The following is a 23424-nucleotide window of genomic DNA, read 5'->3' as shown; positions in this document are numbered from 1 at the left end:
AGGTGCAATCAGAGGCATCGGGTATTTTTTCCATTCGGGTTAAAACACGGCGCTCTACACCGAGGTGAGATCTGCGGAGGGGCGGGGAGGGGTGCGGGACGGCCAGGGGGCGGTCCCGGCCTCCCTAGTCTCCACCTTTTATTTTGACCGGCCGGCTGGCGGCAGGCTCGCGCTAGGACCCAGGCGCCACAGCGCCTCCGTCTGTCCTGTAGGTTCATTCAATCTCCCATACACACAGACCCACTGCGAGCCCGACACACACTCACACTCGGGCACACAACCGCACGCAGTGAGGCTCGGGAAGTCAGATCGCCTCCTCGCCCGGGCGCCTCCTCCGCTCCAGCCAGCCGGGTCTCCCTGGGCCCGAGCCCAGCCGGGCCGCGCAGCCCTACCCGAGGACGAGCTCGGCGGACCCCGGTCCCCCCATGGGCAAACGCGGACGGCCGCGCAAGGAGGCGCGCTGCGAGGGCGCGGGGCTGGCCCCCGCCGCGCCCCCGGCCGTGGCCGCGCCCCAGCCCCCTGCCCAGCCGGACGAGCCCGCGGGGGCCAAGCTCAGGTGCCCCTTCTCGGACATTTTCAACACCAGCGAGAACTCGATGGAGAAGCACATCAACACTTTTCTGCAGAACGTGCAGATTCTGCTCGAGGCCGCCAGCTACCTGGAGCAGATCGAGAAAGAAAACAAAAGTAAGTTTGGGGGCCCCCGCTCCTCCTCGGGGCCCGGCTCTTTCTTCCTCGCCCACTTGGGCGACCCCTGTCGCCTGCTCGGGCCGCGTCTCCCTCCCCCCAGCACACATCCAGCACTCGGCAGGAAAAACCGATGACACGGGAGAAAGGACACGCACGCACAAAGCTGCTAAAGATGTAACAAAGACGAGCGGGGGGGGGGAGGGAGGTGGGGGGGGTGTCCGTGCATCTGTCTGTCCGTCTCCCGCAGGCTGGGAGGATCGCCTGGACGAGGAGCAAGAGAGTGTTGTTGTTGTCTGACAACTGAGCCGAGAGCTCAGCTCTTCGAGGTCGCCTTTCTTCCTTTTTTTTTTTTTTTTTTTTTTTTCCGGAGCCTTCTCGGGGAGACAAGTGTTGTTTTTCTGTCGCTCGTTCCTGGGTGGGGTGGGGAGGATTAGAAGCCGAAAGTTGGAAACCGTAGGCAGTGCTCAGCGGTTTCAGAAGGAGAACGCACAGACATACACGACAACAATAACAGCAGCAGCCACCGAAAAGCCCTTCGCGGCGTGGGCTCGGGCTGGCTCGGCTGGGCTTCTCCCTCCCGTGCACTTCGCTTTTCTCTCCCCTCTCGCAGCAGGGCCGGGCTCAGGCCATCGCGTCCTCCGGTGCAGTGCCCCGTCGCCTCTGGTGCCCTGGGGTGCCACCCCCCCTTCCCCCTAAGAAACAGGCCGGCTGGGCCAAGCAGCGCCAGCAGCTCGCCCCGAACCCGCCGTCCTCCGGGGAAACTTGGCGAGGGGGACGCAGCTAGAAGGAAACTTTGGGATCTCGCAGGAAACAATAGTTGGGGAAGAAGGTGTGGGCTGTTGTGTGCGGTTTCTTTATTTTCCGGGAGACGGCTCCCGAGCTAGGGCGCAGGGCGAGGAAGGCAAACGCCTTTCTGGTCGATTTCTACCGTCCACCCCCACCTCCCCACCCCGGCTCAGGTGGAGAGTGATGCGTTGGGGGGGGGGGGGGCCGCGCTGGGAACCCCACCCCGGCCTGGCCTCCTTTTTTTTTTTTTTTTTTTTGTATTTGTTTGTTTCATTTTTGCTCCTTCCAGCCAGGTCCCCCAGCCCTCCCCAGGCAGTCGACTCTGCGCCCTAACGGGGGCACCCGTGTGCGGTGTCGCCAGCACGGTCCTCACAGATAATAGCTGCGAGAAGGGGGCAGGGGCAGGGGCAGGGGCAGGGGCAGATAGAACGACAGACTAGAGAAGACCAGTCTGTTTAATCTGTCTGAGGAAGTAGGAAGATCAATAAGAAGGGGGGGGGGGGGATGGTCCGATTGCAACGTGTCAGATATTGTAACCTCCCCCCCCTCCCCAACACACAACAACAACCCTCAAACACAAAAACACCTTAGCTGACCGACACCTCAGGCCTCCAGGGGGAAAGTAAGCCTGTGTTGGCAACGCAATTTTTCAAAAGCTGTAAGGCAAAAACCCAAGGGTTTGTTGGGAGGTCGGTGGTGCGATCTTTTCTTTCTCTTCTCTCTTGTTTTCTCGGAGTGCCTGCCTGGGTTTCGAGAAAGGCGCATCGCCGGCTGTGTAGCCAAATCAGATTGTTGTTATTATTCGGAGTGTGTGTGTGTGTGGGGGGGGGGGGGGGGGGTGATGGTGGTGGCGGTTGTGCATTTGTCAGGCGGGTAGTTACTGAAAAGCCAGAGCTGGTGGGGAAATGGGTGAAGACCTGGTTTTGTTTGGTGTGTTTGCTTTTGTTGGAGGGGGGAGGGGCGCGATTTCTCTGGCAGCCCCCCGCCCGGGTTCCCTGTTCTCTGGAGCCCGTCTGGTAGCGCCGGCATCTGCAGCGGGGGGGGGGGGGGGGGGGTCCACCCTAAGAGGGCACCTTGGAAGCGGGTGGCGAACCTGGCTGGCCCCCCTCCCCCAGTGGCGTGTACTAAGGAGGCTGCTGGAGCTTCCACCGCGTCCCGTCACCCCTTTGCACCCGCAGACAATCGGAGACCTCAGCCACCCCCTCGCTACCCACCCCCGGCCTTCCTGGCCGCCGCCACCTCCTTGTTTACCCCAGGACGGGGCTCCGGCGTGGCCACTAGTCACGTAAGCAGAGGGCCGGGCTGCCCCGCACGGGGCGGGACAGCAACGACAGAGCTGGGCTCCCCAGGCTGAGAACGCCTAGGGCTTCCTCCCGGTCCCTCTCCCGAGGCGTCTGCGCGGCACGTCCGCCGGCCCCCCGGAGGGGCTCGGAACCTCAGCGCCCCAAAGTCAACTTCGAGTGCGTAATCAGTCCTTCGGCCCCGCTGCACACCGCCCCCCCCCACCCCCACCCCGGGCCGGATCCCCGCGGGAGTATTTTTAGCTCTCTTGCCTCTTTTCGCCGCCGCTGTTTGGCTCAGCATGACGTGATGTCAACAGCCCCCAGATTTCCCCGAGAGCGTGGGACGCTGCGCCGTTCCCGGCTCGGCTACCGAGACCCCGCTCCAGACCCCAGCAGCTCACGCGGGCGAGGGCGACCTCCCGCAAACTACGGGCGACCCTTTGCGGGGCCCTCTGTTACCCCCCTTTCAAACGGGAAAGACCCACGGTGGCCACTTGATCCACTCCATCGCCCCCCACCCACCCGCTCCCGGTCCGGGTCCGGAAACCCGCGGGCCCCACGTCGGCCTCATTTTACTGGGGGCGCTCCTTGGCGCTGGCGGCGCTCGCTGTTGTTTTCTGCTCGCTGCACACAATGCCCGCGCGTCACGGCGGCCCGCGTGTGCACAGCAATAACGTGAGTCGGGGGGCGGGTCGTGCGTGCTCCCGGCTCCGGCACTGCGGGTCGCTCCGCGCGCGCGGGGCTTGTTTTGCTCCAGAGCCCCGCTTTCCGAAAAGCTTACATCATTCGTCGTTGGGAGGAGGGATGGGGATCAGGGCGTTCCGGTAGGATTCCGGCGTTTCCTAGGTCCCTGGTTTTTGGAAGGAAGCAGGGACCCTAGCTTTTTCATGATGATGATGATGGGAGGGCTCAAGTTTGGTCTTTGGGGCAAGTTTTGGTTCTTTTATTTCAGGTCACTACTGCAAAGGGCATGGCTAGCCGGCTCAGGTGCACAACCTCCCCGCCTTCATTTCAGCCAGTTCCCCTGTAATCACTTGATCTTAGTTTCTCCGCCTTCTCCTCCAACCCCCTCCCAGCTAGAGACACATGGTTTCCACATGGAGACAAACTTCTTTCCTCTGACTGGACTTGACCTAGCTGCGTCGCTTAGCCAATCGGCAGCGGCAGCTTCACATGACGTCACGCGTTGCTGAGGCCAGAGACAGGGGGTGGGGCCAGGAGGCAAGCCAGGAAATCTCTGGGAGTTGTAGTGCGGCCAGCTGGTCCAATCCCTTCTTAAAGGGACGCCCTTCTCCCCGGAGATGGCTGTAGAGCCTCAATTCGATTCTCCATTTCAGGTTCTGTAAGAACTTCCTGAAATGCCCCGATAGACCCTGGTCATGAGTCCACACGTTCCGTTTTCACTGTTGTTTGCAAAGTACTTATTTGGCAGGAGCTTGCCCTTACTTTCCATTCTCACCAGAACTACTTTTCATTGCCTAGTTGAGGTTTCCATACTAGGAGTGCTTACCAAGTTGTGGCCACCGTGCTGAATTATTCCCAGCAGATATGGTGAGTTTTCTTGGGGGCAGGGGATCCAAAGCAAGTCACCCAGTATTGACTGCTCTGTGCAAGGCAAGGATTCCCTAGGCAGATACATTCTCCCGAAGTTCCAACTGATGTGAATCCTTAAGAATCTCAAAGGCCTCCAGAAACATTAATCGCGGAGACTGTGGCTCTGTTACCACACATTCAGCACTTATATATAAATAACCTCTGGCATCATCACCTAAATCCATGTGGGGTCCAGTGGGGGGGGTGGCAATTTAGGATGGACTGATAAACAAATATTTGCTTCCTGCTTTGGAAAAACTGAGAGAGAAAGATTCACAAAGGGGTGCTGTGTGCATAAAAGCCCTTCAGTAGGCAAGTGGAAACAAGGAGAGGTCTACTCAGTAGAGGACAGAAATGAGCTTCTCAGTGCCTGGGGAAGGTGACTTTTGGGACAATGCTTAGGATAGAGAAGAATGATTAAATGGGAGTAGAAGCCGTGGTCTGGGATGGATTACCTGGGTTTGAGGGTGAGGTACTTTTCTGGGGGCATCAACAGGCCAAGGAGCAGCCTGTTCCTTCTAATGGAGGAAGCTGCTACTGTGTGGTATCATTTGGCCCCACCCTGCCTTCCTGACTTAATCTCTCCTCTGCTCCTGTCCAGCAGGTCTACCAGCAAGCAGGGTTAATTGAGACATTCCTGGTGCCTCTGTGTGCAACTCAGACTCTTCCCTCTGTCTAGTATGCCCTCATTCTCTTACTCCCTTGGGGTTAGGTGCATCTTACCTACTTTTCCAGACCTAGGTCAGTTCCCACCTCCTCCAGGAAGCCTCCCCTGGCTATTTCTTAAGTCAGGGCAGTTGAGACAGTGAAAGGTTTACAGCAAGCATGTCAAACTCGAGGCCCGCGGGCCACATGCCTTGTTTATTTGGCCTGTGTTAGCCTTTGAGCTTGACATGCTTGCTTTACAGTCATCAGAGCAGGGAACTAATTCCTTCTTTGCTGCTTATTGGCTGTGTGAATCTCTCTGAGGTTCCATTTCCTTTTTGTAAAATGGGAATAACAGTAGCACCAGCCTTATGTCATTGTTGAACCACTAAATGAGGCACTCCCTTTAAACATCTAAAGTACCTGGAATACAGTAAGTGCTCAATAAATAGTCACACCTCCTAGCTTTGATAATCAGTACCATGCAATTTTCTACTTGTTTCCTGTGCATTTGCTTTATCCTCACAGGGAGATGATTAGCATCTTAAGGAAAAAGATCACCTGCAGTTTCTCAGCTTATGTCACTGTTGCATATAGCATACCACTGGACATACAGTTGACCAGTGGTTCTCAACCTGTGGGTCACGACCCCTTTGACGGTCGAACGACCCTTTCACAGGGGTTGCCTAAGACTATCCTGCATATCAGATATTTACATTACGATTCATAACAGTAGCAACATTACAGTTATGAAGTAGCAACAATAATAATTTAATGGTTGGGTCACAACATGAGGAACTGTATTTAAAGGGCCAGAAGGTTGAGAACCACTGCAGTAGACACTTAATATACATTCTTTGATTGATTGGATTTGTCATTTATTGGCTATGGCAGAACAATCAGGTTTGGAGGCCAGGGTACACGTGACAGACTTTCTAAAGATTTGGAGAATAATTGGAAATGTTGACCTTCTCCAAGAAGGGAGGGTTATGGGTAAATTACCCAGCATCCCTGCTCCTCTGTAAATGAGTGTAATAAAATTGCTTGTGTCAAGAGGCATTGTAAAGATGGAAGGAGATAATGCATATTTAGCCCCATACTTGGTATATAGTCAGTCCTCAATAAATGGTAGCCAGTATTGGTACTATGCAATGCAATCAGTTGCTGCTGCTGCACGCATAATCCACACACTGCTCTTGGGCTGTAAAGAACAGAGCTTGCAAGGAGATGGTAGGTAAGGCCTGGAGAGCTGAAAGTGCATACTGAGATCAGCTGTGACTTTGAAAGTGCATTAGTTACTGGCTTAAAGAGCAGGGACTTATGCTAAATTTGAGGGCTTTGATGGCAACTAATGTTCAAGCAGGTCACATTTCTGCATGGCAGGTGTCTTATCATTCATTCATTCCACAAATATTCCTTGAGCACCTACTATAAGCAGTTGCCTTTTTTTTTCTGAAAACTCTGGGCTGATTTATGCTGGGGGTAGAGTGGGATATTTGTTTTTGGTTGTATAAAGAACATTCTTAAATCAGACTCATATTTCCTCTGCATCCTAAATTATGTTCCCCATTCAACATTTTTTTCTGGTTTTAATATGATTTCTGCCCACTGGTTAAATGCCAGAAGTAGGCTTTCAAGGATATTATTGTGGCTCTTAGAGTCCCAGGGACTGGGTACCCTGCAGAGGGGACCCAGGGAAAGGGGGAAGGGCCTTAGGAAGTTGAAGCTTAATTGAGACATTCCTGGTTTTGGGGGAAAGGGATATTCCATCAGCCGCAAGGCAAAACAACAGTTGCTCACCTACCTTCCCTTAATGACCAAAACACTCTCCTACTGTCATACCCAGAAATGGGGTTTTCATCTGAGGATGGCTGAACAAAAGTCTGGAGGTAAAAATGAAGGAAATGAAGAGGGTACCAGCATGCAGCAGCAGCAACTAAATGTACCGCATAATATCAATACTGGCTATCATGTATTGAGCACTGACTGTATACCAAGTATGGGGCTAAACATGCATTATCTCCTTCCATCTTTACAACACCCCTTGACACAAGCAATTTTATTACACTCATTTACCGAGGAGCAGGGATGCCGGGTAATTTACCCAAAGGTCACATGGTTGGTTAAGTGGCAGAGCTGAGTTTGGAACCTAGGCCTCTGATTCCAGAATGAGCCTGAGGTCTTAACCATATACACAGCTATGAATTTTACAGCCAAGGAATGAATTCCAGAGAGGTGAAATGGCTAATTCAAGGTCACCCAGCCACCTAGAATAGCGCTGCTATTTGAAATAGCCTGCTGATTGTCCACAGTCTTCCTGTACACACCTTGCTTACACAAAGTTGAGAAGTTAGGCTGGAAACAGAATAGCCAACAAGAGAGTTTTCTTGCTTTTAAGAGTTGTTCAACACTCTGGGCCCTAACTCAAGTTTATGCTCCCAGGAAACACCCTCTCCCTCCCCTCCACCCCCCACCTCTGCCTTTCCCAAGTCTGCCCTCTGGACATATTAGAGGACTTGGGGCTGTTGCTATGGTACTCGAGCCAACAGCAGGTTCATCAAAAGCTGGGTCTTTTTCCTTAATACAACAACAACAACAACAACAACAACAAACCCTGCCCTGCAGAAGCGACTGGCCACAAGGATTTGCATCAGTCATTGTGGCTTGTTCTGTTTTAGATCCCCCTGCCTCTCCACCCCGCCCCCTCCTCCCTACCACCACCACTTTCTATAAATACAGTTAGATAAATATTGATTTAAACTGGGTTTCTGGAGGAGGAGCACATGGTTGCCCTGGCCTGGTCTTCACTTAGATACCAGCAGTACGCCAGGCCTGACACACCTAAGCCCTGACAGACAGCTCTGGCTTCCAAATGACCCATTCGGGGGAGTTGAGTTGTGGTTTTGTGGCTTTTGAGTTTAAAGAGAGAGAAATAAAAAGTAGTAAAAAAGCAACAACCCAGGAAAAATGGGAATCCTCCTGCAGAAGGAAGAAAGCAGGCAGAAATAGAGGGAGGTTGACTGCCGTCTGGCCTTCTGAACTATTCTCTTCCCTTTCCCATTCTTCCTTCCTCTCCATTTTGGGTTTTGTTTGGAACGGAGGCAGGTGGTAAGACACAGCTTTGGGGCCAGAAGGAGCCCCAGAGGTCACAGAGCATCCATCATCCTCACTATACAGACGGGGAGGCTGAGGCCCAAGGAGGGACAGTGGCTTGCTCCAGAGGACACAGCAGAGGCAGAACCAGGTCCTTCTGGGCTGGGTTCTCTCCTGCCTGATATGAGAATGGTCCCAGCCTGAGCCCCAAACTGGGCTTGTGTTTTACAGGTCAGGTGCTCATAAAGTCAGCAGCTCTCAAACCTGGTTTACTGATTCTAGGGTGTGTCCAGTTATTGCAAAGGTCATTGCAACATTCGCAATGGTCTTTCAAAATGAAGCTAATTTGAATTTGTCATTTAGAAAAGAATATTTTCTTTTCTCTTGGGGGTGGGGAGTGGGAAGGCGGTGACAGTGGCTACGCAAGCCTTCACTGAGGAGGAGGAATTCAAGTCTTCCCAGAGGGGCCTCTCCTGGGGGTGGAGGGTGGAGCTCTGGGCTCAGCCTGGAGGGAGACTTCAGTTCTGCAGGGACAGACACCTGTTCACCAGCTCTTCTTGCTAAACTAAAGGGAAGTAATTGTCTCTGATATCATTGTCCCTGAGTGGCCTGGCTGGAGGTGTTAAAGCTGTCAACAGCTGACTTGATCTCTCCGGCCAAAAATGATGGGGCATTTGCTGCCATCCTCCTGAGCTGGAGGTTCCTTCTTTGCTTCCTCATCTGGGCCCCTTGCTTATGAAATACTTTAAAAGTTCAGGTGCCTCTTGCTTGAGCAATAAATCTACATGAAATGTATGTAAATAGGATCCCCCCCTTTTTTTTTTAAATTTAGAGAACCTCTCTTTAAAAGGCCCTTGTGGCAAATACGTTTATAAAATATGGAATTATGTTATGTGTCAGGAGTTCTCCCTAATGTATTCTATGAGTTCATTCATTCATTCATTCATTCAACTGGTATTTAAGGAGCCCATGTTGCTCATGTCAGGCACCGTGCTAGGTCCCAGTCTCTTTCCTCACGGAGTGTATACTCTAATCCAGTACCAGGTTTTAGAAATGCAGTTGTCTTAAAGTGAACCTCCACAAGGTGGGAATGCATCTGACTTGGGTTTTGTGTCTTTGGTTCTGGCTGTCATGATAGATAAAACAAAACTCTACCTTGGGCTTCCAAAAGGAATAGTTTCTTTCCTCCCTGTACCTCCCTTTGTGGCCCCCATGTTTAAAATCCTTTGCGTTTTGTGTTTGTCCTTGTAATTTTTACAGATCTGACTTTAAAAAAACCGCACACACACACACACACACACACACACACAAAACTGCCCGAGCTTAGGAAACCAAGTACCGTGTAAGCAGCCTGGGAAGTAAACACATTCCACTCTCAGTTCTTTACAGATTGGTGCAGTCCGTACTTGGAGGATTGTCCCTACCAGTGTTCCTACCGAGCCTGCTCTCTCATGCAACATGCCCTTGGCCACATACCTCTAATATCCAACTCCAGCGTCTGCTAAGGAAATTTAAACACAGCAAAATTAGAAAGACAAACAGCGTCCTGAGAGAGAGGAAGATTGGTAAATTCAAACTAAGGCCAATAAAAGGGGACTTGGATTACCTACTATTTGAGATATTTTACTCTGCATCTTTATTGCCACTAGCGAGGATACCCGAATAAAGATAATACAACAGTATTAATAGAGGGCAGGCCCAGGGCTGCTCTGTTTCTGGCCGTGGGTGGCAAGTGGGAGCTCGCTCGCCTTTGTTTTTATTTCTACGGGGACCCAGAACTACCAATGGTGTCCCTGTGTTATCTCCTTATCTCCACCACACCTGACCATCCCTACCATAGTTCTTGATTCCCAAGACTCTGAGTGCCTTGCATACAACTTTCTATCATTCTTTCCACCAGCTGTAAAATTTAGCTCGATTCAATAAACAATGTCTATAACCTGCCAGGAGCCAGGTTCTATGGAAGCATTCGGTCCTTCCCAAATGCACTATGTATGGTGTTCAGTTCTACACTGCAGTGTCCATGATAGACACATAGAGGCCAATACATCTGGTCTGTCTCCTGGGAGTCTGGTAACCTGTGTCAAGTTTTCTGTTTTCCAAAGAAATAGTGATAATGGCGCCCCACTTTTTACTGAGCAGTTACTATGTGCCCGCACAATGCTAAGTGCTTTATATTAAATCCTCACAACCATCCTATAGGAAGATAGGTGCTATAATTATCCTCATTTTATAGATGAGGGAAACCTTAGCCTCAGCAAGGCTGACGGATTCCAAGGCCACATGCTAACAGAGAGTAGAGCTGAGACTCAAACCCAGGCTTTTCTTTCTAGGAGAACTTCGGGCTCTGGGAGAAGCCTCCGGAAGCAAGAGGCAAGAAATGGAATCTAGAATGTTTGAAGTCCAGGCCGAGGGTCCCCTGGGAATGCCTCCCTGGAGCGACTTCCTTTACTTCCCACTCATCCTGGGGCAGAGAGAGGGCAGCCAAAATCTTCCAGACCACTCTGGGTGTTGACGCTGAAGCCAGATCGGACCCTTTTTTTCTGGAGGACAATGGTCTAGGCTAGGGTGTTGCTACTTGCACGTGCAGTACTACCTTGCCCAGCACCCCCTGGGGAACTCACCCAACCAGTAGGGCTCACCTGTGGCTCTGCGTGTTAGGGTGTCGGGGGTGTGAACCCACACCCTATCAGGCTGTACGAGGTTTCCTTAAGGCGCCCAAGCTCGTAGGGCAACTGGTCTGGCCCATGCTCGAAGTCAAGGGCTTCTGCCAGAGAAGCCAGAGGAGAGAGGCAAGTGTGAGCCGCACAGATGAGCTTTAGGCCCTGGCTGTCACCATGACAGCGCGGGCCAGCTGGTTCCAGTCAGACGGCATAGGTCCAACCACCTTCTTCCTTTCCTCGGTGGAGATCTAGGAAACTGGAGTAATCCTAAATATAACTGGGTTCAAGTCACTTACTTGTTAAAGCCCTTCGATAGTTTCTTTCCTGCCTCGCTTCGAATAAAATCCAGATTCCTTCATGGCCTTCACCCTTACTGCTTAGAGGGAGTGGGGTCTGCAGATGGGGAGCCGAGGTGTGTCCTGGGAGCTTGTCAGGAATGGGATTCCCAGGCCCCAACCCAGACCTGCTGAATCCGAATCCGCATTTTACAATTCCCAGGTGATGAGTGTGTCCATTCAAGTTAGAGAAGCTGGCCCTTGTGACTTCCCTAATTACTTCATCCACCTAAAGCTACCCCACCTATTTTTTCTTTATCCCTTATCCAAATTTACCACAATTTACAATGATTTTACTTGCTTATCATCAGTCTGCTAGGCTAGAATACAAGCACCTTGAGGACAGGGACCATAAGTAATTTTGCTCATTATTCTATCTTCAGCGTCTAGATTAGTGCCTAGCACGTAATCAATGCTGAAGCAATAGATGCTGAATGAATGATGAGTTCTTTGCCTTTAACCTTCTGACCTAGTGTCTCTCAACAAGGGAGCTACTGGTGAGACAGTTCTTGTGTCGATTTGTCCAGAATATGGCAGGATTTAACATCTTTGGTTCCCAATCACTAAATCCCAGCAGTACCCCAAGTCATTGTGATACTCAAGAAACACACTCCTGCTCGGCCAGGGTGGCTCCGTGGTTGAGCGTTGACCCACGAACCAAGAGTTCACCAGTCCAATTCCCAGTCAGGGCACATGCCTGGTTTCAGGCTCGATTCCCAGTGGGGGTGTGTGCAGGAGACAACCAATCGATGTTTCTCTCTCATCAGTGTTTCTATCTATCCCTCTCCCTTCCCCTCTCTCTCAAATCAATAAAAACCTATTGGGGAAAAAAAAGATACTCCTACACATCTTCCAAAGCCTTCTAGGGGGGTGACATTACCCCTGGTGGAGACCGTTGCCCTCACTAATTTTGTTTGACCTTGTCCAATTGAACATACCCTGATGTATATATACCACGGGGTCCAGGAGTTAGAAAATCCAGGTTTGAATCCATTCACTCTGTGATCTTGGTTAAATCACTTAATCTTTCCGGGCCTCATCTGTGAAACAGGAACCCCAGAGGCATGTTGAGAATTGAAGGAACGGACTGTAGGAGCAACACCACGCACATACTTGGCTCTCATTACGTGACGACTAGTAGGCAAATGGAGGCAGTTGTTCCAGGACCTTTGGAGAATCCCAGAAGCCTAGAATCAGAACGCTGGAGTTGGAAGAGATGCCAGTGTCCTTGGGCAGGCAAGGACCTGGTATTTTTATTCTAAATGGTCCACCTAAGGTTGAGAACTCAGCCACAGGGCAGCAGGGCTGGGTGTGTGATTTAATGTCCCGGGCCTGGCTGGGCTTAAGGGCGACCTCCACAAGTTTCTGCTGCCTGGAAGGGAGTGGTGATGCCAAGAGTTGGGGGCAGGGCAACTCTAGGCACGATCCTGGCAGGGGATGGAGGGTTACCCAGTGCTGTGGCAAGAATGTGGGGCATCCTCTTAGCAGCAGGGGAAGGCCTCTGTCAACCTTTTTTTTTTTTTTTTTTTTTAAGGTTTTAAAATCACAGTGTATCTAACTTTGAAAGAACAGGTCGTTGCATCCCAAACCCAATAAATGCCACAAAAATTTATAGTACAATCTTGCTTTTGAATATAGATGCAAACATTCTAAACAAAATATTAACTCATGGGATGGCAGCGTTTCAGAAGAATAACATACCATGGCTGATCAGGCGATATGCCAGAGATGGCTGAAAGTCACCAAGTCTACTGCTATAAATGATTATAACCACACATTAAAGGAGTACAATACCTGACCACAGCAACGAATGATGAAATGTCATTTGAAAAAAAGAATTTGGGAGGCATCTGTAATGAAGGAGACGACGTCCTTCCATCCAACACAGATTGTTTACCTGTGGTGGTCTTTTAATTAAAGCCGTGTAGTGTGACGACGGGACCGTGGCTCATGGTCCTCACCAGCGAAGGAGCTGATTCTGAGGCCATCCTTCCCTTAGGGAAGAATGAACCTTGAATAGAAAACAAAAGCAGGTCTTGGTTTCCTTTGGAATGTAGCTTGATCTTGATACTTAAAGGAGTGAGGTGCTACGAATTTAAAAGACCAGAAAACTCACTCCATTATATATATATATATATTTAAAAACATGAATAAGTCTGAAAAAGAATTATGGAGATGGGCAGAGAGCACAAGGCAAGAGTCTGTAGCCCTGAGTCCTAACCCTTGTTTGATAGACAGCTGTGTGGCCTTGGGTAAGTTACCGTACCTCTCTGAGCCTCAGTTTTCCCTTCTGATAAATGAAGACTGGATTAAGCAATAAGCTTAACGATAGAAACTTCTATGAAATAAACCACAAAGTGCTATTTGGGGGAACCTGAACTTGGCACGGACCTCGCAAAATCCTCCCGAATACCTCATCAGTTGCACCCCCAAGTTGGGGATAAGCAAGCCTCTTAGATGTGAGTGCTGAGTCCTGCAATGCAGATTTCTTCTTGGAAGGAAAGGGAAATCTGAGAGATGAACAAATAACGAAGCCACCGAAATGGGCTGCTGTAATAAGGACCATTAAATACAATGTAAGAAGCCCTTTTCTATACGGGGGAAGAGATAGGCCAGGATGCAAGTCAAGTGCAGCTGTTTGAGCCTCTGCCAGTGGCCTGATCTCACCAGAAAACTGAAGTTAAAAAACAACAAACTTCCAGATTCAGAAAGCTCTGCTTAGTACTGCTTTCCCCGCCCCCCGCTGTTTCCTCCCACCCCCTCGACCTTTCTGTCCCTTTCTCCCCGGCGCAGGCACCTGGGTCGGCCGCCTGCTGCTTTCCCCTGTGGTTGGGATGCCAGCCGACAGCCCTGGCGACTGGAGCTCTGGGAGGCAGCAGCTACCTCTCGGGTCTAGCATTACGTCATCCCTTCTAGACCCAAATTTATCGCGGCTGCACACAGACTCGCAGCTCCGAGCTGCCACTGACTTGAGGAGAGCTTACGCATGAAGTTAGGCAAGGCTGACTCACCGGGAGGAGGGAAAGGTTTTCTGCTGCTCTTCACGTTTCTGGGCTCCGAGGGGAGGGCAGGGGAGGAGGCTGCGGTTGTCATTTTGGGGGTGAGGGGAATAGAAAGATGTAGAACTGTTAGGGTTCTCACTTAGGAGCTCAGGACTCACCCTCCCCTGCCCCCAACCTTGATTATTTGAAACCCCCACCCTTAAAGATAAGTGCAGAAAACATTGCCCTGCACAGGAAGCACCATGCAGTTCAGAGTTCTCTTAAGCTCCCGGTGTCGTCAACACAGTGACTTTGGACTTGCACCTTCACCTCATGCTCCCTTCCCCTTGTTCCATCTCTTCTACCTGCAGCAAAGATAAGAACACAGACCAGCCTCCTCCATTGTTCGTGAATATGCAATAAATCACTTGAAAACCTGCATTGAGTAAACTGGACAGGGAAGGGACCCCTAAGATCCGAGAGCTTGGCCTGCTTCCCCCAGAAGGCAGATTGTCCTCATGGGGCTATGTTTGTAATAGGCCTGGGGGCTTCTTCCACCTTCAGGGAGACTCCCCGAGAAAGCTGCTTCCAGGAGGGGACAGAACCAGAGACATCAGTAGAAGTCCGGGTTCTTTTGTCAGTAGACTTGGGAAGCAAATGCTTTTCCTCAGTTTCCCCACCTGCATGTGTAGTGCAAACATGGAATCATGTGAGCAAAAGAAAGGGCACGGCTGCCCCTGGGTTCCTCCAGGCTGGGACTGATGCTGGGGGATGGCTGGTGGGCGGCATCCCTTTCCTGAGGCTAGAGCCCCAAGCTTGGAGCTGGAGGAGGCCCATGTGCCCAATGTCCAAACAAGAACTCTGCAGTTACCCCGAGCAGGGAGAAGAAAGTGGGAGCTTCAATTGCTGATAGAAAAGGCTGGGGCCCGAGCTGGTTTTTCTAAGTGGATAGAGTGTCGGCCTGCAGACCAAAGGGTTCTGGGTTCGATTCCGCTCAAGGGCACATAGCTTGGTAGCAGGCTCCTCCCTGGCCTGGGCCCTGGTCAGGGCTCGTGCAGGAGGCAACCAGTTTATGTGTTTCTCTCACACCGATGTTTCTCTGTGTCTTTCCCTCTCTCTTCTACCCTCCCTAAAAATAAAAAATAAAAATAAGAAAGAGAAAAGGCTGGGTATCCTCTATATAAACCAGCTGTTAACACTTTCCACTGCCCACCATTACATCATCTCTCCTCTTCTTCCATGTATGCAGGTGGCCTTTTGGTGGCTCTTGGCCTACTTTCTATCTCCCCATCTCCCTCTTGGCCAAGGCTCTAATGAAGGGCTGATTCAAGCAACAGTTTTTCTGGTTTATAATACTCACCTGTTCTGAAATATATACTAAAAGACAAGAATATAGAGTTATTTTGTGACTTTTAGTTATCTGTATGTTTCTCTTATTTTATGCTTATAATATAATATAATATGTAATATATAATATATATTCACTTAAGAGACTATATTATTAAAAATCACTATAGACATAATGGATCCAGGTTAATCCTTATGTATCTACTTTATAAGATTTCCAGTAATAATTATTCTTTCTAGGCTAACTAAAATTTCCAATATGTTTCAACTGAAAAACTGATTCCCCCCCCCCCCCCCCCCCCCCCCCCCCCCGCCCAATGTGAACAATAACAATTTCAGGAGAAAAAAACAAAAAGAAAGGCTGGTTAATTCATCTGTAGGTCAACTAAGAAAGGCCAGACACATGCACCAAGCATCCCACTTTCTCTTAATAACGTCCTAGGGCTTATGACCTATGCATTAAACCCATCTTGAACCCATATGTATTTTCAGTTTGAACTTTTTTTCTTGAGTGCATGTCACATGGCTTAATTCCCATTGGGTAAACTTCTATTTGTCATAAAACTACCTCTTTTAAGTTCTGCAGGTAGCTCTTAGCAATTTGAGATCGAAAGCTTAAAGGGGTTCTGTGAGTGGTAGAAATAATTTCTACCCTGACCTAACAGATGTTATGAGTGAACAGGTATTGTCTTTTAAATTATCCTATTCTTCCCCTACCCAACATGACCCTTTTTGAGGGTGGAGGGTGGTTGTTAACCAATACCCAATGTGGAAGTCCAGATCTGAAGTGACCCAGCCAACAGCTGAAAAAGCACAGTCCCTGTTTTAAAGCCTTTACAAAAAAATTTTATTCTCCTGTGGCTTGTGAACACCTCTCATTTTGGGTCTCCCTGCACTTGATGGACCATCTCTTTGGTTCTTAAATGTGGTGCCAAGTATAATATTTAAAAGGGCTGGCAGACTTTTGCAGTGTTTGACCTCATTGGAAATCTTGTTCACTTTAAAAAAAAGAGAGAGAAGGTATTAAAATGCAGTATGAAGCCCATGACATTTTTGAGAGTAAGATTTTCATTCTGAGTGGGTATTTTCTTCAGTAGCCACTGGAATTTCTCCCCTCACCAAGAGCTTCCTGTTATTTTGGATGTCCACCAGCAGGTTAAAATAATCAGGGTGGGGAAAAGTTGTGGATGTTTACATAATTACCAACTTGGTCCTAGAGCATTCAGCAGTTATGACCTTCGTGCCCTTCCCCTCCCCAGACCCGTGGTTCTCAAACAGAGATGATTTTGTGCCTCAGAAGACAATTGGCAATGTCTGGAGACAATTTTGGATGCCACACTGGCTGGGGTTGGTGTTGTGCTACTAGCATATAATGGGTAGAGGCCAGGGATGCTGCTGAACATCCAAAAATGCACAGATCACCCACTGCCTCGTGCTCCCCCCCCCTCCCCCCCAGGAATTATTCACCCCAAAATGTCAATAATGCTGAAGCTGGGAAACTCTGGTCTAGACTTTGAGGACTTGGAAAGAGGGTGATGGTGAGGGCAGCCATTGACAGTCTTTTAATGTGGTCCCAGCTGTCGTTAACCACTGCTTTCAGTTCGCTCTATGGAAAACATGAGAGGAAACAGTCATCATAGCTTCCATTTATTGAGTGTCATGTACCAAGTGCTGGAATTATTTCATCTTCACAATAAGCTGGTGCTGACTATACATTCTTTGAGAGCAGGGGCCTTGTCTGTTTCTCTCATTACTGTACACTTTATGTCTAGTACAGTGCCTGGCATGTGGCAGGCCTTCAACATGTGGATCAGTGGAGTAATTATATCCATCTTACACATGAGAAAAACGAGGCTTGAAAAGACCACACAGCATGTGTAAGTAGCAGAGTCAGGATTTGAACTGACCCCGTGTGACTTCAGCACCAAATCCCTTACCCGCTGAATTATATCCTTCACTTGCAGCACTAGAGCGGTTTTCTGGCCTCTAAAATCACTAGTGAAGGAGGGGTGGGGGGGAGTTTTTACAAAGAAGATTAAAAAGGAAACACCTCTACGTGAAAACTGAGGTAGGAAGAAGGGCCTTATGGAGCCCTCTCTGTTTCTGAAGGGATCGTCCCTTGTTTCTGAAGGCTGATTTTGGCTTTTCAAGTGTTTCTGTGTGTGCTGTCTGAGCAGCACATTTTGCAGAGGGGGAGACTAAGGCACAGAAGTTACAGGAGAGTGGGAGTGGATAGAGGACTGGAACTTCGGAAAAAGAATGCTCCAGCTCTGGGCACCCGCTGGTAGTCGCTGAGAAAAGGACTTCCTGGAGGTGGACACTCAGCTCACTCAAACCCTTCCCCAGCAGAAGCAAGTTCAGGTAACCCCTTGGGCTTTCTACCCTATAGAGCAGGCAAACTGACTACACGTCCCAGCAGCCATTGCGGAATCCGGCTGCACGCAGGAGCACCAAAGCGGTCCGCGTACTACAACTCCCGGCGTGCAGTAGGCGGGGCGGGACTACATTTCCCAGGAGGCAGAGGAGGGGCGGGAGGGGGCGGGCCGCGGCGCAGCTCCCGCCCCTCCCCGTGCTCGCGCGGAGAGGTAAACAAACCGCGCGCGGGCTGCAGGCAGCGCGGCCGGGGCGGTGGGGCCGCAGGCACGGCGGGGCCGGGGGCGGACAGCGCGCCGAGCCGCGGTCGGGCTGGCCGGCCCCCGCCGCACATGTCCCAGGGCAGTGCCGGACTGTAGCCGCCTGCGGCGCCTCCTGTGGGCCGGGGAAGGGAGCGCGGAGAGGCCGCCACCGCGGTGCCCATGGAGCGGGTGCGAATGATCAATGTGCAGCGCCTGCTGGAGGCAGCCGAGTTTTTGGAGCGCCGGGACCGAGGTAACGGCTGGGCGCCGCCGCCGGAGCCCGCGCACTCCCGCTCCGCGCGGGGAGTGCGGTGTGGCGGGTGAGATGCGCGTGTGAGGGGAGGTGCGCGTGAGAGGAGGGGTGTGCGCGTGTGAGGAGGTGCGCGTGTGAAGAGGGTGCGTGTATGAGGGGAGGTGCGCGTGTGAGGAGAGTGCACGCGTGAGGGGAGGTGTGCCTGTGGAGAGGGTGCATGTATGAGGAGGGTGCGCATGTGAGGGCAGTGCATGTGTAGAGTCGTGTATGAGGAGTCGTGTGTGCATGAGGCAGTTGCGCATGTGAGGAGGTGCCTATGACTACGCGTATGTGGGTGAGGTGTATGCGCATGTGAGGGGAAGTGTGCGTGTGTGCGAAGGCTGCAGGTGTGAGGAGGGTGCATTCGTGAGGGGAGGTGCATCTGTGAGGAGTGTGCACGCGTAAGGGGAGGTGTGCATGTGAGGAGGGTGCATGTGTGAGGAGTGTGCACGCATGAGAGGAGGTGTGCATGTGTGAGGAGGGTGCATGTGTGAGGGGAGGTGTGCGTGTGAAGAGCGTGCATGTATGAGGAGGGTGCATGTATGAGGAGGGTGCACGCATGAGAGGAGGTGTGCATGTGTGAGGAGGGTGCATGTATGAGGAAGGTGCATGTGTGAGGGGAGATTGCATGTGTGAGGAGCGTTCATGTGTGAGGGGAGGTTGCATGTGTGAGGAGGGTGCATGTATGAGGAGGGTGCATGTGTAAGGAGCATGCATGTGTGAGGGGAGGTGTGCGTGTGTGAGGAGCGTGCATGTATGAGGAGGGTGCATGCATGAGGAGGGTGCATGTGTAAGGAGCGTGCATGTGTGAGGGGAGGTGTGCGTGTGTGAGGAGCGTGCATGTATAAGGAGGGTGCATGTATGAGGAGTGTGCACGCATGAGGGGAGGTGTGCGTGTGTGAGGAGCGTGCATGTGTGAGGAGGGTGCATGTATGAGGAGGGTGCATGTGTAAGGAGCGTGCATGTGTGAGGAGCGTGCATGTATAAGGAGGGTGCATGTATGAGGAGTGTGCACGCATGAGGGGAGGTGTGCGTGTGTGAGGAGCGTGCATGTATGAGGAGGGTGCATGCATGAGGAGGGTGCATGTGTAAGGAGCGTGCATGTGTGAGGGGAGGAGTGTGTGTGAGGACTGTGCGCGTGTGAGGAGATGCACGTGTGAGGGAGCGGCATGTGGAAGGCCCTTTGTGAGGGAGGTGGACACACGTGTGGGAAGGCGCATGTAGGTCTGTGCAGGAGGATGAGGGCGGTGCAGGGGCAGGGAGCGGGTGGGAGCTGGGAGGCTGGAGAGCAGGCGCCTGGAGAGGGAGAACCTGAAGCTGGGGGAATGGGACCCAGGAGCCTGGAGGCAGGGGTGGGAGCTGCACAGGTAGGGCTGGGAGGCCAGGCTGAGAGCTAGGGCCCGCGCACACTGGGGAGGGGCCTCTGGAGAGCCATCAAGGTGGCATGACGGGAGATCCCATTAGGGATGGAGACCAGAGGAGATGTCAAGAGAGGGGATATGAAGAGTAGGAGCAGTGGGAGTTGTGGTGTCAGGAGAGAAAATGCCCTGAGACGAGGAGATGGAGTCATTTTAAGTACATGAAAACGTGGGGCTTAGAATGCCACCTTCTAGACTGGGAAGAGTTCAAGGAAAGGGGAAATTGTGAGACAAGTGAAATGAGTGAGGTGAACGGTAACCTGGCTCAGAAATTAGGGTAAGTCAGGAATTCTTGGAGAAAATGACTTTGTTAGAGGGATAAACGACTTGATTTAAAGGACGTCTCCACACGCTTCCAGGCGGTTGATTGGGTCTGCGTGTAATGTCACAGGACTGATGTCCAGGTAAGGGCTGGGGATTTTATCTTCCAACCACAAAGAATGGAAAAGTAGTGCCTCTTTTTCTTCTCCTGTTTTAACAACCTGCTACTGCAAGAACTTCAGCGCTAGGGATCCATGGAATTGGGTATATTTCTCTTATATCTTTTTTTTTTTTCTCGCTGTCTCTTTAGAGTGTGAACATGGCTACGCCTCAACGTTTCCCTCCATGCCGAGCCCCCGGCTGCAGCATTCGAAGCCCCCACGGAGGTTGAGCCGGGCACAGAAACACAGCAGCGGGAGCAGCACCACCAGCACTGCCAACAGGTAGCAAGCTGGGGAGGCTTAGAGAGGACGGAGGGAGGGAGGGAGGGAGGGAGGGGGCACACACTCAGGTACAAGTGCCAGGCCTGCTGACCGCAGGTCTCTAACACCAAGTGTGGAGCAACACTGCTCAGCCAGATGGGTCCTTTTACCAGCACCCCTGGGGATGTGGCCCTTTTAACATAATGAAGTGTAGGAACCATAACCTGACTTGGTGTAGAAGGGAAGGAATAGAACCTGGAAAGACAACCAAACAAGTTGTTGCTGTTATGCATTTCAAACATTGGTCTTGTATGTCATGGGATTGAGTGGGAGGTCTATGATTTGGAGGGGCAGTGGGCTGAGAGGCTTTGCAGCATGTGTACATGCATGCAGCGACATGCTAAACGTAAGCTTGGGCCCAGCTTTAAACTTGGGGTGATCCAAGAAGAATTTTTTTAAAATCAGAAATATCGCAGGCAGGACATAAAGCAGAATCAAGGGTTTTGTTAAAGGAATAGACATATTGTATTAGGTACAGTAGGAAGTTAGTGGGCATGGTCTGTTGGTTGTTTACGGATGAAGGGGAAGAACATGCTATGAAGGTTTTGCCTTTTACTTAATAAGATTGAATTGGTAAGGGAGCAAAAAAAGAAAAAAAAAGGAAAGATGCTTATTCTTCAGGCAGAACAGACCCCTAGAAAATGCTTGTCTGGATGTACTCAGACACAGTTGACTTCCATTTTTTTTGAAAATTTCTGGTGGTGACTGGCTGTCTTTTCAGTGTTCTTGTTCGAGAGGGCCAGTGAATTCTAAGGATTCATCTCATGAGAATTTCAAAAGGCTGTCTTAAAAGGAAATCAGCAGAGGCTGCCTTTTCCGTGGGTGAGAGGAATTGAGATGTTTCCCCGAGTCCCAAAGCTTTGTCTAGGCAGCGGTTCTCAACCTATGGGTCGTGACCCTTTCACAGGGGTCGCCTAAGACCATCGGAAAACACATATATAATTACATAGTGTTTTTGTGATTAATCACTATGCTTTAATTATGTTCAATTTGTTACAATGAAATTGGGGGTCACCACAACATAAGGAACTGTATTAAAGGGTCGCGGCATTAGGAAGGTTGAGAACCACTGGATATAAACATGCATTTTGGAGGGGCAGAGAGCAATCTCTGAAGGCTTTGGAGAACGCCAGACAAGCGGTCGGATAGTCACTTAGGAAGGCAGCAGGACCAGGGACTCTTACTGATTGATGCAGGAAACCTAAAACTCCTGTAGAGGACAGAGCTAGAAAGGTTAGATTTGCCCATTCTGCAGTTATAACATCACTGAAGCAAAACTCGGATTCGCTCTTCTCCCTTTGACTCGTCTATAAAGCTGTATGTTTCCTTTTTTGGCTGCTTTTCTTCTTCAAGATTATTCTGTATTTTTTAAACTTACTTTAAAAATAATTAACCATAAGCTTAATATACCGTATTTACATTTATGTGTGGGTCGAGAGCAGTGATGGCGAACCTTTTGAGCTCGGCGTGTCAGCATTTTGAAAAACCCTAACTTAACTCTGGTGCCGTGTCACATATAGAAATTTTTTGATATTTGCAACCATAGTAAAACAAAGATTTATATTTTTGATATTTATTTTATATATTTAAATGCCATTTAACAAAGAAAAAATCAACCAAAAAAATGAGTTCGCATGTCACCTCTGACACACGTGTCATAGGTTCGCCATCACTGGTCTAGAGGGTTTATTGTGGTGTAGTAGGTTTGGGATGAAAATATATAATATGATAAGCATCATTTAAAAAATGTAAGTGTAAATTTCCTTGCTCTTTATAGTTTCTCTGGTTAAGGAATCGGCAATTAAGACCTATATTCAATAATTTGTGTGTTTTTTCAATCCATGGGTGGATTAAAAAAAAAATTTTTTTAAATTTGGAGACCTGAGAAGAGTACCAGATAGAACACCAGACTTGGATTCTGTCATGCTACAAGTATTTATTGAGTCTTTTATCTAATAGAAATCAGGTATATGACCTCATTGCATTTTCTCCCTGCCCCTTGACATTCTTATTTTTAAAATAAGGGGATAGACTACATATTCCCCAAGTCCTTTCTTCCCTCAAATTCTATGACACTGATTTATTGACAGTTTTAGAGATCAGTTCCTCTATTAGTTATTCACTCTACCACCCCATCATTTCAGATGTGACATTTTTATTAACAGCTCAAAGATTACAGAGACATAAATAAATGTGCATTTCTAGATTTTTACCTATTATGTTACAGGTCATTAATAAGTCTTTGTCATCTTTTGACTCCTACTTTGCTCAGCTTGGGGTTTTGACTAAGTGGTATTTCTCTTTCACGCTAGTGTTCCTGTCAGGATTCTACTATTGTGTGTGGGACCACAGTGCTAATTACTGTGTGTTTTCATATAGCATGTCAGAAAATTTTTAAAACTAGAAGCATTCTATGTTCTTATAGTACCCAAGGGAAAATAACTACATCACATTGGACCACCTAAGACTAAGGAAGGTAATTTCTCATGGGAATATAAGTAGAGAGAGAAATAGATTTTAGAATATATTACATCAAGGTTCTCTCATGGGTGAGATTTAAACTGGGGCCTATAGATAAAAATTAGTATGTTAAAGTGAAACACTAGAAATTATTCCTCCTTACTGTTTTTAAAAAAAATTTCTGCTTCATGAAGTAGGGGAGCCAAGAATTAAATTCCAATGCTGGAGTACTTGGGAAATAGTGTTGTTAGTCCTTTTGTAAGGGGAAACTGTAGACTTCCTGTTAACTTTAAGCCTGTTACTGGATTTAATAGAGATTTTATTATACTGGTTACATAAAGCAGAAAGAAAGAAAACTTGTACAAATTTTCCATTTATTAGTAATCTGAAACAAGGAAAGGAATAGAGTTGATGCGTATATATGTCTTATTTTCCTGACAAAAAAAAAGCTATCTTTGTGGAAGTTTTTGTTCCTGTTAT

General features: G+C 49.5%; 1 protein-coding gene across 3 annotated transcripts in view; it reads left to right on the top strand.

Annotated features, from left to right (window-relative positions):
- The first annotated feature begins 217 nt into the window (after positions 1–217).
- Positions 218–23424, top strand: part of MXI1 (MAX interactor 1, dimerization protein) — a 70609-nt gene continuing 47402 nt past the window's right edge. Inside the window, exons 1-2 of one of the 3 annotated variants that reach the window (XM_070432311.1) lie at positions 218–687; positions 20313–20445. In XM_070432311.1, the coding sequence (XP_070288412.1) occupies positions 426–687; positions 20313–20445 (395 nt within the window). In that variant the 5' untranslated portion in view covers positions 218–425. Of the gene's footprint in view, positions 688–18082; positions 18285–20312; positions 20446–23424 lie in introns of those variants that run through there. The other 2 variants (XM_070432310.1, XM_070432312.1) reach the window with 2 other exon arrangements.

Source organism: Myotis yumanensis, unplaced genomic scaffold (genome assembly GCF_028538775.1).
Source record: "Myotis yumanensis isolate MYYU_CA2020_CCGP unplaced genomic scaffold, mMyoYum1.0.hap1 SCAF_13, whole genome shotgun sequence".
NCBI lineage: Eukaryota > Metazoa > Chordata > Mammalia > Chiroptera > Vespertilionidae > Myotis > Myotis yumanensis.
The sequence above is the reverse complement of the archived record's forward strand: the minus strand, read 5'-3'. Positions and strand labels throughout refer to the sequence as shown.